The 13,194-nt window shown below is 40.1% G+C and overlaps 1 protein-coding gene across 2 annotated transcripts; it reads left to right on the plus strand.

Annotated features, from left to right (window-relative positions):
• Positions 1-670: 670 nt before the first annotated feature.
• Positions 671-10,379, plus strand: LOC121947154 (actin-associated protein FAM107A-like). 2 transcript variants are annotated; one of them, XM_042492084.1, is made up of 5 exons: positions 671-734; positions 1,459-1,766; positions 2,996-3,098; positions 9,600-9,741; positions 10,202-10,379. In XM_042492084.1, exons 2-5 carry the CDS (start codon positions 1,649-1,651, stop codon positions 10,319-10,321), a joined length of 483 nt encoding a protein of 160 aa, XP_042348018.1. In that variant the 5' UTR covers positions 671-734; positions 1,459-1,648; the 3' UTR covers positions 10,322-10,379. The 2 variants fall into 2 exon arrangements, with proteins under 2 accessions (XP_042348018.1, XP_042348017.1); XM_042492083.1 differs by having other exon boundaries at positions 679-734; positions 1,462-1,766.
• Positions 10,380-13,194: the final 2,815 nt, after the last annotated feature.

Consider the following 13,194-nt stretch of genomic DNA (forward strand, 5'->3'; position numbering starts at 1 on the left):
GTGGACATTAAGTTAAGATTACATTTAAAATTACAAAGCCTGGTCTCATTTAATGTCTCAGTCTGAGTGATGATAAGCATCATGGTTGTCATTAAAAAAACAAACAAAACAACAAAAACAAGTTTACTAAGACAAATTTGCACAGAATATTAGAAGCTAAACTTTGGCTACAGATGACAGTGTAAAAGTGAGCCACCACATCACTGATGATCCAGACAGAAGACAATAAATATAGAGGTAATCTTTGCTGATATTTAACCAGCTGGGTGTTATCACAGGATCTCTGTAGTGGGGGGCAAACAACATTCAGCTTCTCACCGTTCTTCTGAAAGAATTCAGTGACAAGTTACTTACCCTCATCAATCTTCAGTTTCTCTTTTGTGTTTTTTCTCTTTAGGAAACCTGATTACCTGAAAAGGCTTATCAGACTACTTCATCAGAACTAGGACAGCATGTTAGGCTAACTCAAAAAGCCCTATTTTATTTTAAATTATTTTTAAAGCAATTTTGATAGGCCCTTCTACATATTTGGACCTGGTAATTTAGTACCGTTTGACCCCTCATTTCTACGCCACTGCTCCCAGCTGACTTTGAACACAAGGGGCCGGACAGTAGAGTGCCATATCCAGGGCTCTCAAGTAACACTGCCCTCAATGGTATCAATGTCTGTCAGCTCCACACGATGGCTAATGTTCTCCGAGTACAGCCTCTCATGAAGGATCAGTACAGCACAGGTAGGGCTGAAACCCATATGTTTTTCTATTTTAAATTCTACTGCATTATCTCAAATAGACAGAGCTACGTACAGCTAAGTGTTTTTAATTGTCACGTTCCATGTCTGTGGTGTGACCTCTTTAAATTTAATCAAGCTCCAAGGACACATGCTTAATGAATGATAAGGATGTAATGTGTTATTAGAAATGCATAATGCCTTCGTTTTTATATTCATCACTTTCTAATATTAATTTTTCTGTGCACTTAGCATTATAAAGTGCATGTCGCATGTAGCATGATATACACTAGAACATTCCCCCATGAGAGCAGTTATAAAATTAAGGAATTTCCTCAGTCAAATTAAAAAAAGAAAGCAACTTCAGCGCTGCTTGCAAATTCATGCAACTGCTATGGTGCACACTTATGTGTTTTCTTCCTAATAGTTTGGCACTTGTTATGGTACAAATCTTTCATCAGTTACATTCTCTAGTTCAGCAGTTTGACCTACACCATTTCTTCTCTTTGCTATAGTTCAGTGAGCTAGATGGTAGTTTTGGTATTGAATCTCTGTAACTGTGCCATAGTTCATCTGCTCTATGATGAGTCATTTACATATGGACCTGCTCACTGACAGGATAAATGATGCATCTCTACTTACACTATCTGTTTTCACTCCACTTTGTCTCCATCTGCTTTCTGATTTCAATCTCTCCTCTCATTACCCTTTTCTACCTCTCCCCCCAGCAGCTCCCCACCATGCAGCAGGAGCTTGGGCCCTATGCCAGGTCCTTGGGTGCTGCCCTCCATCAAGCCTTTTCACGCACTGAGAACCCCTTCTGCTGCTGCTTCTCTTTGAATCTCGTATTGGCCAAACCATCCCATCCCCAGGCCAAGCTTCTTACTCCGCCTGAGAACAACAAAACTGCAGCCTGCCATGTCCCTTAATGGTTCATTTCCCAAAAACAACAATAACACACATATGGAGATCCAGCTGGCCTCCACAAGCAGTGTGATAAACAATACTCACCCCCAGAGCAACCATCATAGAAGAGGTCAGTACAATTTGAATGAGACAGTTTTCTGTGATGTAAAAATGAGATGGCCATCTGAGGTGACTGTGTCTTAATCCCGTTCCCACAGATAGTTGTAGAGAATGTCTTCTATGTTACAACACCTGATATTTCAATATCTGGTTGATTCTTCACACATGGTTCAAATATGCTATGCTAGACCTATGATAGGCAAAGCAAGATCAATGTCATTCCCCTGTCTGTGCTGTCAGTGCCAGAGTTATGCTACTTCGGCAGAAAGACTGGAAGTATTGGAAAATAGATAATCCAGCTCTGTAAGCCTGCTTTAATTCTGAAGTCATCAGATACAACCGTTTTGACAGTGCTTTTGGTGTAAGATCCCAACACCAAAAGCCACCTTTCCCATCAAGATGATATGCCACTGGATGGCATCACGTGAGAATGCAGAATTATACGCTGATGTACGGCTGGACAGCAACTACCACATCTGCATGATACATGGACAGGCAGTGTCAGTTGATAATATGACTGGACAGAACCTGTCACATCTGCATGATACACGTCAGACTGAAACACTGCCGGTAACAATGCAATATAAGGAGCAAAAGGGTGCCTATAGGGCGGGCGGATGGGTCCAACAAATCAATTGCAACAATTCACCCATATTCAGCTAATCCCCATGATTTCTGTATGACCGTGGGATTTAGTCCAATCACTGCAACTTTACTGCAAATTTGACTATTCAAAACAGGCAAAATTACATTTTAGTAGAGCTGCCTGCAGCATTCTGATCCGCTCAGCCTCTCCTTGCCTTAATCTCTCTCTCTCTGTTCATCCTAAGACTACTGCTGCGCCTGGGACAGAGTAACACACACAGTGACAGAGATAACTGTGAGCATCACACAGCTAATGTTACCCAGCCTTTATTAACTACCTGAGTAACTTTAATTCACTTTATCTCAATCAATCAATCAATCAACCAACCAACCATCCATCCATCCATCAATCCATTTCCTTTTCACTTGAAATTGTGAAATATAATTGCAGTGAAATACAGTTGTCAGTTTCATCAATTTATATAATAAAGACAAAGTAGAAATAACAGATAAATGTCTCTGGGGTTAGGTTTTGGGTTAAGCAGGGTCTTCATATAGGATCCTTGTAGGATGCAGGTAGCAGATTTCTCTGGGCTGTTGGGGGTGCTGTTTTTGTTGTTTTTGATGTGCTTTTTGATGTGATTTCTCTCTCAGATTATCTGGTCAAAGCTGAAGCCTCTTCAGGTCAGTCAAACCCCATTAAGGCTTCCAGGACTCACAATGAGCTTCACAAGGAACTTCTACTGGCCCACAAGAGGTACCACACAGAAGCAACCACATAGTCAAATCCTAGGAATGGGTAAACCCTTATGGGATTTTATTATACACAATAATTATTCCTTTCTAATATACAGACATGAAGAGAGAATTAAACTTAACTCTAACTTTTTGTAAGAATGTATGTGCTTTGTTTCCTTTATCAAAATGCATTTCATGCCTCTCTCCGTAGTTGTTCTCCACAGAAGCAGTTGTCATTAAGAATACATGAGTCTCTTTCTTTCTCTCACAAACGTGCAATCATACACCTTCTCTCCATGCTGCTGCAGTCCTTTAGACCCATGGGAGCACGAATCTGTGTAAAGTGATAGGACTCCACCATCCGCTTGTCCTACTGGCACACACTGTCCAAGTGAAAACAACTGATCATTTTGTTGCTGCCTGTAAATCGATTCTCACACTTTTTAACAGAATTTAAATACCAATCTTTTTTAAAATCTCAGGTTTATGGTTATCCAAACAAAAATAATCTACCATGAGTATTTTGGTTACTGGTTTCCATTTTGTTATCTAAATTTATGATGTGTCATCCAACCAAACGCTTGACACAATGCAGCACCTGAGTCTCTAATGTGTATTTTTAACAAATTTCAGAATCAGAATCAGAATCAGAAATACTTTATTGATCCCCGAGGGGAAATTGCCTTTAGTTACAGATGTCCCATTCTAAAGTCTTAAAAGAAGTAGGAAAGTGTAGAATATATCAATAAAATTTAAACATAAGTATTAATATAAAATAAATATATCGAAACACTAAAGTATAAATATAAATGTACATTTGTTCTTGTTACTACTGTGTGATAAATGAAACAATAGATTACCAACATCTGAAAATAGAATATTACACATGGATGTAGTTATTGCAAAACGAGCAGGCGCAATCGCAACAGGCTGCATGCACGGCTGGCGCATGGGCACTAAGGATCAAGCTGTGTGAAGAATCAGGCTGTTTTCTTTAACTGTTCATACCTACAAAAAAGTGATGCACGTCAATTCTTATATAAACCACATTATCATATATCAGTAATTTGAGTATAACAAACCCTTTTTTATTCTGAAACTGTCAAATGCTTCTGCTTTTGCAGTCAATTCGGCATAAGACCTTACCATCCATGCCCTTGTTGCCTAATTCTTACCATCTGTGGCAGCATGTGCTTAAGTTGATGTCCCGGTGTTGGCCGCCAGGTGCTGTTGTTGCCTAAACATAACCGCACACCGCGTAATCCCATCACAGTATGATATCACAGTAGTGGCATCCCGGGATGTGAAAGGCAGATCCAGAAGGACACTGAGTGTGTTATATGTAGATGCGGAAGTCACTGACAAAGCAGCAATATGTAACGGGATGAGAATGTGTTGGTGTAACCTGTGCAATGGGGAAGGCTCTAATCTCATGAGCAATGTGCTGACAGGGGGAACGTATGTTGTCCCTGTAGGGAGGCAGGGTGACGGGGTGAATGAAACACAAAACACAGGACTTTTTTTGTTCATCCCACAGAGACCAGTATATGAAGCCACGTGAAATCAAGTGAACTTTAAGTTACTTTAAGGTACATCATTACCTTATTGTTTTTCCTTAACCTAACCAAAATAACTTTACTTGTCCAAGCTCTCTCAGACCCATAAACACCTTTTTATTGTCTTTTTTTGAAACTGCTAAAATCCCAGATGTCCACTTAGCCCTCGAACATTCTTGTAAAGCTGTTATCTCTGTAGTTGATATGAGTGAAAAACAAGTCCACCCCCTGATTCTCAGACAGAAATAAAGCCTGGGTCCTTGCTAGGCGTACTGGTGAGCCCAGTCACTGTGTTAATTTTAGGTGCCTCAGAAACAAATGTACTGTCACAATATGGAAGGCAAAAATTAATTTTTATTTGCTTTTAATTCCCAATCCTCACAAAAACCCTGAGCCAAGTTATTTATGAATACTTCATTTATTTGTGGAAGTGCGTGTGTAATATGTATATGGGTGTAAGTGTCTGAAAAAAAACAATAGTGTTATTTTGTTATTAGTGTGGATGCTTTGAAGCATCCACACTAAGTGGCATCTTTGAATTGGCGAACACATGCACACACCAACAGGTCTCTCTGTGTGTGTGTTTATTACACTAAGTGCATGTATTTACTTACTGTAGTAAGACTTTTAAAATGTTGGTAAATGTTTAGAAAAATCTAAACATAATTCTGGCAGTAGCATTGAAGAGAGAGAGAAATGTTTATAAATAATTCTTAAAGGTTTGTAAGTGTCTCTGTGTGTGAGAGAGACACTTTAAACCTGAAACTTCTGAAGACTTGAATCTGTTAGCTGTAAGTGTCTTTGTTTTGGAAAACACGTGCACACACCAAAACACAATCAAAATACAATACACAATAAACAGGGAGAGGAGATTCTCCTGTACGCACACATTTCATTTTTGTCTTGGAAGTGTCTTAAAATGCCCTCGCCAGCATGGAACTGTGTGTGTCAGTGGCTGTTGCTATGGTAATTATTGGCCCAACTGCACCCCTCCTCCGTCCTGTCCTCTCAGAGTTCAGCTCAGAGGAAGCAGTTAAATTTGATGGAAATGTCCCTTTTAAACTCGTTGATTATGACATTTCACAGAGAGGAGGTTCTCCCAAACGCACACACATAATTTTTGTCTGAAAAAATGTCAGATACATTGCCCAAATCATTGTGTAAGAAGCAGTTTCCCTCATCCATTTTCCAGAAATTTCTCATCTCAGTTTGTATTGGAGTTTTTTTGGCTTTTTTTTTTTTTGGCTGACTGAGCCAGCTATGTTGGGTTGTCTGCTTTCAAAGCAGAAACCACACATTTTCCTGTTTTGATGTATAAATTATTGTATGTTGTGTAAAGCTATGGAAGAGGGGCCAGTTTGTTCAGAAAATTTTGGGAATTTTTTTCAGCTCCACTACACTCTAGCCACACAGTGGCTTTGATCTCTTGAGGAAGGTTCTGACTATAATAAACCATTGTAAATTTTTGATTAGTTTTTTGGGAATTTTGGGCAAACTGCTGGGCCAATCTCCAAAAAAGGTCATATCAATCGATTCCCAATCAGTCTGCACATTTTGGGATTTTTTGGGACAATCAGCAGTGCAAAGTGTTAGGCGGAACATTAAGAATAAGAAGAATAAACGGGACAAGTAACATAAAGCGACTGGTGCAGTGGGGCAAGCTGGGTATACTACTATACGTGTTTAGTGTGTACTAATGTGTACACCATAATAACTACAGGCCTATCCCTAAAATCTTTAGTAAATGAACAACTTAAATCATACCTTTTAAAACTCCATTCCACTCCATTTTAAATCCATACCAGCCTGTTTTTAGATAAAAGTATAGCACTGTTACTGCTGCCACTCTTGTTTTAAACAATAGTATTTCTACTTTGGATGACAGAAAATACTGCACAGCTCTTTTTATTGAACAAAACTTTTGACACAGTTAATCCTGCAATGCTTTTAAGTAAGCTAGATAATATTGGTTTTGATAAAAATGCAAACAGCTGGTTCTAGAGCTATCTCATGGGCAGACAACAGTGTGTAGCATTAGGAACTCCACAAGGTTCTGTCCTAGGTCCTGTTCTTTTCATTCTTTATATAAATGATATTGTGTCTGCTGTTTCTGATTATAAAATCCATCTTTATGCAGATGACTCAATTTTGTATTGCACTGTTAATAATGTACAGACTGCAGTGGATTCTCTCCAGTGCTGCTTTTCTGATTTAGAAGTTGCACTGAGCAAACATAAGTTGGTTTTGAATGCAGAGAAAACTTAAGTCATGCTCTTTTCCAGAGCTAAACAAATTGATTTTGAGAATCTCTACTACAGGTGGCACCAATATTGAAAGGGTGATGGTATATAAGTATCTAGGTATTTGGATTGATGAGAAGATAACATTTAAAAATTATGTATCTAATTAAGTAAGTATACTTCTTCTTAAAGATTGGCTTGTTCTATAGGAATAAATCTTGCTTTCCTCTGTTCTGTAGAAAATCCTTGGTTGGGGGAACTTTTTTTATCAGTGTTAGATTGCAGTGACATTTTATATAGGCATGCTTCGGTTGCCATTTTAAAACCTCTTGATCCAGTTTTCCATACCACTCTTAGATTCATTCAAGCAATATCACAGGAGAGGGAGTGATGTTGTGCTCGTATATCATCACGGATGTGTTTCGGTCATAGATAAGCCGGAGAACATAATCACAGCTATGATGATATACAGCACAACACATGACAATGAGTGTGATATTGCTTTTATACAACAGTTTTACAAGCGTCTTTTATGTGTTAATAGTAACAAGTGAGAACAAATTATGATTTGTTTGTTTATTTAGTAATTTTTTTGGCTCTGCCGACACAAATACTTCCACAACCACTGGAGGAGACAGAAGTTGCCTAGCAAAACATAAACATTTTCCTGAACGCTGCTTGCTAATCTGTGTTCGCTCAGTCTTCATGTTCTGCACAGAGCAGCTGCTTAGTATCATGGACATTTATATCTGTGTTTTCAGTGAAATCAGAGTCTGTTAACAGACACTTTGGCGGCCTGTGTGATTCAGATTAATTAGTTTGATCAGACAGTTTATCACTGCAGTGTGTGCTCACTGCCGTGATCTCTGTCACCTCAAGTCTCATATTAGACAGCGTGTGTGTGTGTTGGTGTCTCTCGGATTTTGAATGGTCATGAAGCGGAGTGATACATGTAGAGTTAAAAGTTAACAGTCTAACTAACTAACTGTATAATACAGGTGATCTCCACAACACTCATCACTGCGTTCTGTTCAAAAAGGCTGGCTGGTCCTCTCTCTATGAGAGACATGATTTGCATTCTTACTTATTCTTCTATAAAGCACTTATTGGGATGTTACCGTCATATATTTCCTCCATGCTAGTGTGGTCCTCTGGAGCACATTACACCCCCGGTCTAATGACTGGCTTACTCTTCAGATGCCTAGAGTTCATTCTGAGCTCGGAAGATCTGCTTTCTGCTTCTTTGCACCATCCGCTTGGGCCTCACTACAAAACACTTTAAAAATCCATGAGCTGGTTCCTTATGGTCATTTTAGAATTTATTGAATTGTTAAGCTCTTTACTTCTACATGCACCTGTTTTAACTGATTTTGAAGTTAACATTACTGATTAATTGTATGCCTATTTTATTTTTATTTATTTATTTATTTGTTATACTTGCATTTCATTATTTTTATCTGCTTGACATCATTGTAAATGAGGGCTCACCCTTAATGATTTTCAAGTCTAAATAAATAATGATAATGATTTTTGGGGGGGACAGGGGGCTTTAGGGGAAGATAACAGGTCAACATTTAAAGTGGTATACATCATCTGAAAGCTGGGAACCTGAAGATCCATTTGAGATAATACTTACCAGTATACCAGAAGGTGATGGAGGAGGTGAGGATGGATGCAATGATGGCAGTGTGGAAGTGCATCATCACACTGTCTCTGGCAGGTTACACTTCTTCAGCTGCTGAAAGAAGTACATCCTCTGCTGAGCTTTTTTACGATGGGAACTGATGTTCAGCTCCCACTTCATGACTCAGGAAGCAAAAGGACTTCATGTTTCCAATGAGAGTCACATACCATGAAGGGGGGGGGGTGGTGTTGTGTTTTTTCAGAAATCCACAGTGATCTCCACCGTCCTTAGAAAGTTGAGCTCCAGGTTGTTCTGTTCACACACGGTCACTGGATATTCAGCCTGTATGTGGACTCTGCCTTACCAGAGGTGAGTCCATGGACAGTGCAGTGTCATCTGCAAACTTCAGGAGCCTGAAAGAGTGGCACCAGGAGGTGCAGCTTTTGGTATAGAGGGAGAAGAGCAGAGGAGGAGAACACAGCCTTGAGGGGAACCAATGCTTATAGACCTGGACATCTGGCAGTGTTTTAACCTGACACCAACCAGCCCGTGTATAATAACACTGTGACCGCTTCTGTCTGGCCGTGTTCTCACGTGACGCCGTCCATTTTATGCACATACGAAAGGTGCCTTTTAGCATTGCAACTGACACTAAAAGCACTATCAAAGAGGCACTATTTTACAAGTTCCTAATGAGAACAGGGTGGTTCCTAAGAAGTCATTGTGCTCAAGGAAGAAGAGGGCCTTTTTGACTGCGCTGTCTACAGAAGTTTTTAAACACCATCATAATGAACAAAAACTAGGATTACAAGGCCAGAGCAAAAGTGGAGTGTACCTTTTAATTTTAGTATTAGTATTAGTATTGTATCAGGAGAAGACCTCAGAGGAAAACGTCTGCTGCACACAATGTTGAGTTGTATGCAGCAGTTGTGTGCAGTAAAGCTGCAGAGACAAAGAGTGATTGTGTGTAAATTAGGCTTTTTTTATGGATGTTTCAAATTTGATAAAACTAGACCCTATCACATTGTCTTTAAACCATATGTCTTTTCACTTTCTTCCATATTGAACCATTGCTTTGTCTCTTTCTCCATGGGATGAAGGGGTCTAGTGCTGAGCAGCAGGTCAGAGCTTCAGCAGGTGCTGGAGAGGAGGAAAAGGGTGCAGAGTGACAAGGAGGAGGAAGGACAGAGCAGGACTCCTCTGGACGATGTGCTGCTCAGACGTCAGCAGAGACAACTTGAGGTAACACATCCTGTTTGTAGGTTTATAAGGAAGTCAATAATGGTCAAAAGTGTTTCATGCAAATAGACACTTGATGGGCCTCATCATACACTGTGCATGAAGATTCACAACACTGTCCCCTTCCCCCCCTACGCTTTACATGCAGTACAGCACTGAAGTGTAACAAACTGAGAAGAACTATATGCAGTCAAGAAAAATGTAGCAAAAGGCAGCATTTCAAATGAAATGTGCAGAGAAAATATTGAGAAATAGAAGATATAGAAAACAACACAAAAAATAAAATACAAATTGCTTACTACAGTCACTGTAGAATGTGTACAAATGAAAAACTAGAGTAACTGTCGAAACAGAGGTCGTTCCATAAACATTATGTGTCTCACAAAATCAAAGATTAAGGGGTAATACTTTTCATCATGTTTACATGAATGTGTATTGCGAATGCTTCTGTCTCTCTTTTCAGAAGGAGAAAGAAAAAGAGGAAAGAGTACGAGAAGAAGCCCACTTGATGGAGTTTGTCAGAGTCCGACAGAACCTAAGAAAGATCCACACAGTGATCCAGAGCAAGGCTGCAAACACATGAAGTGCTACAGAAGAATGCACCTGAAGTGTAAAATTAACTCTTGTCTAATCTGTGTTTATTCCACACCCCATTCACGTCCAGGAGGAACAACAAGGTGCATGCTGAAAGACAAGTGGATTCATTTACAGATTTAAAAAAATAGACATAGATTTATAAAAGCTCGTGGAAAAGTATTCTTTTATAGCTCTCTAAAGAAATGTCATCTGCTGCTTTGTGTAAGTCAGATATTTGTAAGTATTTTGCTTGATATGCTAGCTGTTATTTATCAATAGTATGTAGCAGAAATTATCTCCTATGACTTGTCAATTTGTTCACATCCTTTTTGTGAGTACATGTCAAAGATGAGGAAACTGATGATGCTCTTTGTCAATTCAAATGCCAGGGTGAAACTTTTAAAGAATCTGATCACAAGGCATGAACATTTATGAACCCATGTCAAGTATATTTGGTTGACATACTGTTTTGGAAGGTTAGTGCTCTGTGTATATCTGCAGCCAAGGACAAAACTCCCCACAGTTGCAAAGGGGGCTTTAAAGACCTGCAGAAAATATGGTTTGATGACAACAAGAATAAAGATGATTTCTTATAAATCAACAGGAAAAATTCAGTTTATGAGTTTCTAAACATTTGTTGGCTTAACAAATAAATAAAAAACAAACAAACAAAAACTTAAAACCAAACAGCAATTCCAGCTGCAAATAAATAATGACTCAAGTCATATAGCTTTATCATATATCTCTCTCTATATATAGATATATTGATAAAGATATACTGTATATTAAGGGCCTTGCTTAAGGGCTTAAGGGCCCTCACTGGATATTGCTATGCCATGCCCTGGCCTGGATTTTATATATATATATATATATATATATATATATATATATATATATATATATATATAGAGAGAGAGAGAGAGAGAGAGAGAGAGAGCTAGCTTAATAGCTCACTGGGGTTGGAATCCCAGTCAGGGCATGGCAATATCCAGTGAGGGCCCCTAAATGCCCTTAATGATACCCGCTGACCTCAGGCAGGCATGAGCGATTACACAAATACAAGAGATATACCGGCTCCAACGGTGCCCGGGTTAACAAGGTCTGCTTCAGGTGTCAGGGAACGAGGACAACCTGATGGCAAATGGGCTATTGGAACAAGACAGAGGTGCAACAGAGAGGATAAAGTGGCACTGTTGGAATGCTACTGAGGACACTGATCATGGCTGCACAAGAACAGGCACTCAGCACAAGAGCAATAGAGGCCGGGGTCTACCACAGTAGGCAGGACCCCAGGTGCAGGCCCGTGAGACAGTCCAGCACACAACAGCAGGGTGTAAGATGCAGGCAGTGTAATGCTGTGAGCTTTGCTGCCCTGCTCTCCACTCTGCCGCTCTTTGGCACCAGGCCGCTCACCTCCTGTTTTGCCTCGCTGCCTCTGCTGCCACAGGCTCAGTTGCAGGTATTGCAGACCCCCTGCCGACATGGATGGCACACGGGCTGTTCTCCTGCTCGGTTTGATCGGCTTTTCTCCTCCTGCTGCTGTCTGCCCCTGAGACTCTCTTCTGACCTCCCACAAGTGATCACAGATGCCATCTGATCGGTATGTAAGCCTTATGTAAGCCTCATTGTTGGCATTTATAATCTTTTATATTAATTTAGATTATTTTTGTGACAGATACTGTGTTTGGAGGACTGCAGCTGCATGCATGAACCACTGCTGCTTTGCTTGGAATTTCTGCTCCGCTTTGCCTCTTCCACTTATGCTGTGCCACATTGCCGTTGCTTGGCGTCGGCTTGGGGCTGGCTTGCTTGGCTTCAGCCTGCTTTATCCTACTCCACGTGCCCGCTTCGCCCGGTGTGAATGCTGGTCTCTTTGTCAGCCGCTGTAACATTTTTAAAGTGTGTGTGAAATGTGTAAGTCACTTACTTTATTTGGCTCAATTTTGTTTTCTTTCAATGAATGTTTTCTTTATTTTTGTTTTTTTCTCAGTTGCTGTTATTGCTCAGTTTTAAGAACCTTTTTTTGGTGGTTTAATTTGGATATTTTTGATCAAGTTAAGTGATTTTGTATTTCTTTGTTTATACTGATTTTCTTGTTTGGTTTCTTTCGTTGACTGTAAATTCAAGTTATTTTTGGCAGCTTGTTATTTTGTTTATTTGGTTTCTGGTTAATTTGTATACTGATTGCTGCCAACCTTGAAAGTTGATTTATTTTGTTTATTGGCTTATTGTTTGTTTCCTGTTGAGTGAACCCCCACTAATTTTACCCCTCTCCTTTTCAGTTGCTGAGCACCGCCGGTGGTGGTCCTGGTGTCCTGGGTGGTGGTCCCCCTTTCCATTGTGCTGTGTATCCCCTGGTCGTGGTTTCCCCTTCACTAAGTGTGCATGTGTGTGTGGCTGTTACCTGCGACTGAGTTGTCTTTTTTTTCGTTGGGATCCCTCAACCCCCTTCATTGACCCATTTTCGCCACTGGTAAGCCCTCAGGACTGATTAGGTTCCCCTTTTTCCCCACGTCCCTGAATGAATGGTGTTTTATGGTTTTAAAATATTTTTGTGATAAAGAATTGGCTCTTTTTAATTTGGAACCACATCTCCTGCCTCTCTATTAGATAAAACAAACCTAGGTGCCTTATTTTTGGTACTATTTACTAAAACTACTCAAACTTCAATTATGGCGATAACCTTGTTTGATCACCGTGCTTTGAAATCACGGTAAAAACGGTCGGCGGTTTCCCAAATTAACACCCACCCGGCGCCAAAATAGTCACGTATTAAACTCTGCTGTGAGTCTCTTGTGCGTTTTTAGGGGCGCGTGCTCTGCTGCTCTGTGCCGCTGCTCCTGCTGTCTCTGTGTCTCTCACTCTCTCACACCTGCGCGG

This window comes from Plectropomus leopardus, chromosome 8 (assembly GCF_008729295.1).
Source record: "Plectropomus leopardus isolate mb chromosome 8, YSFRI_Pleo_2.0, whole genome shotgun sequence".
NCBI classification, from domain to species: domain Eukaryota; kingdom Metazoa; phylum Chordata; class Actinopteri; order Perciformes; family Serranidae; genus Plectropomus; species Plectropomus leopardus.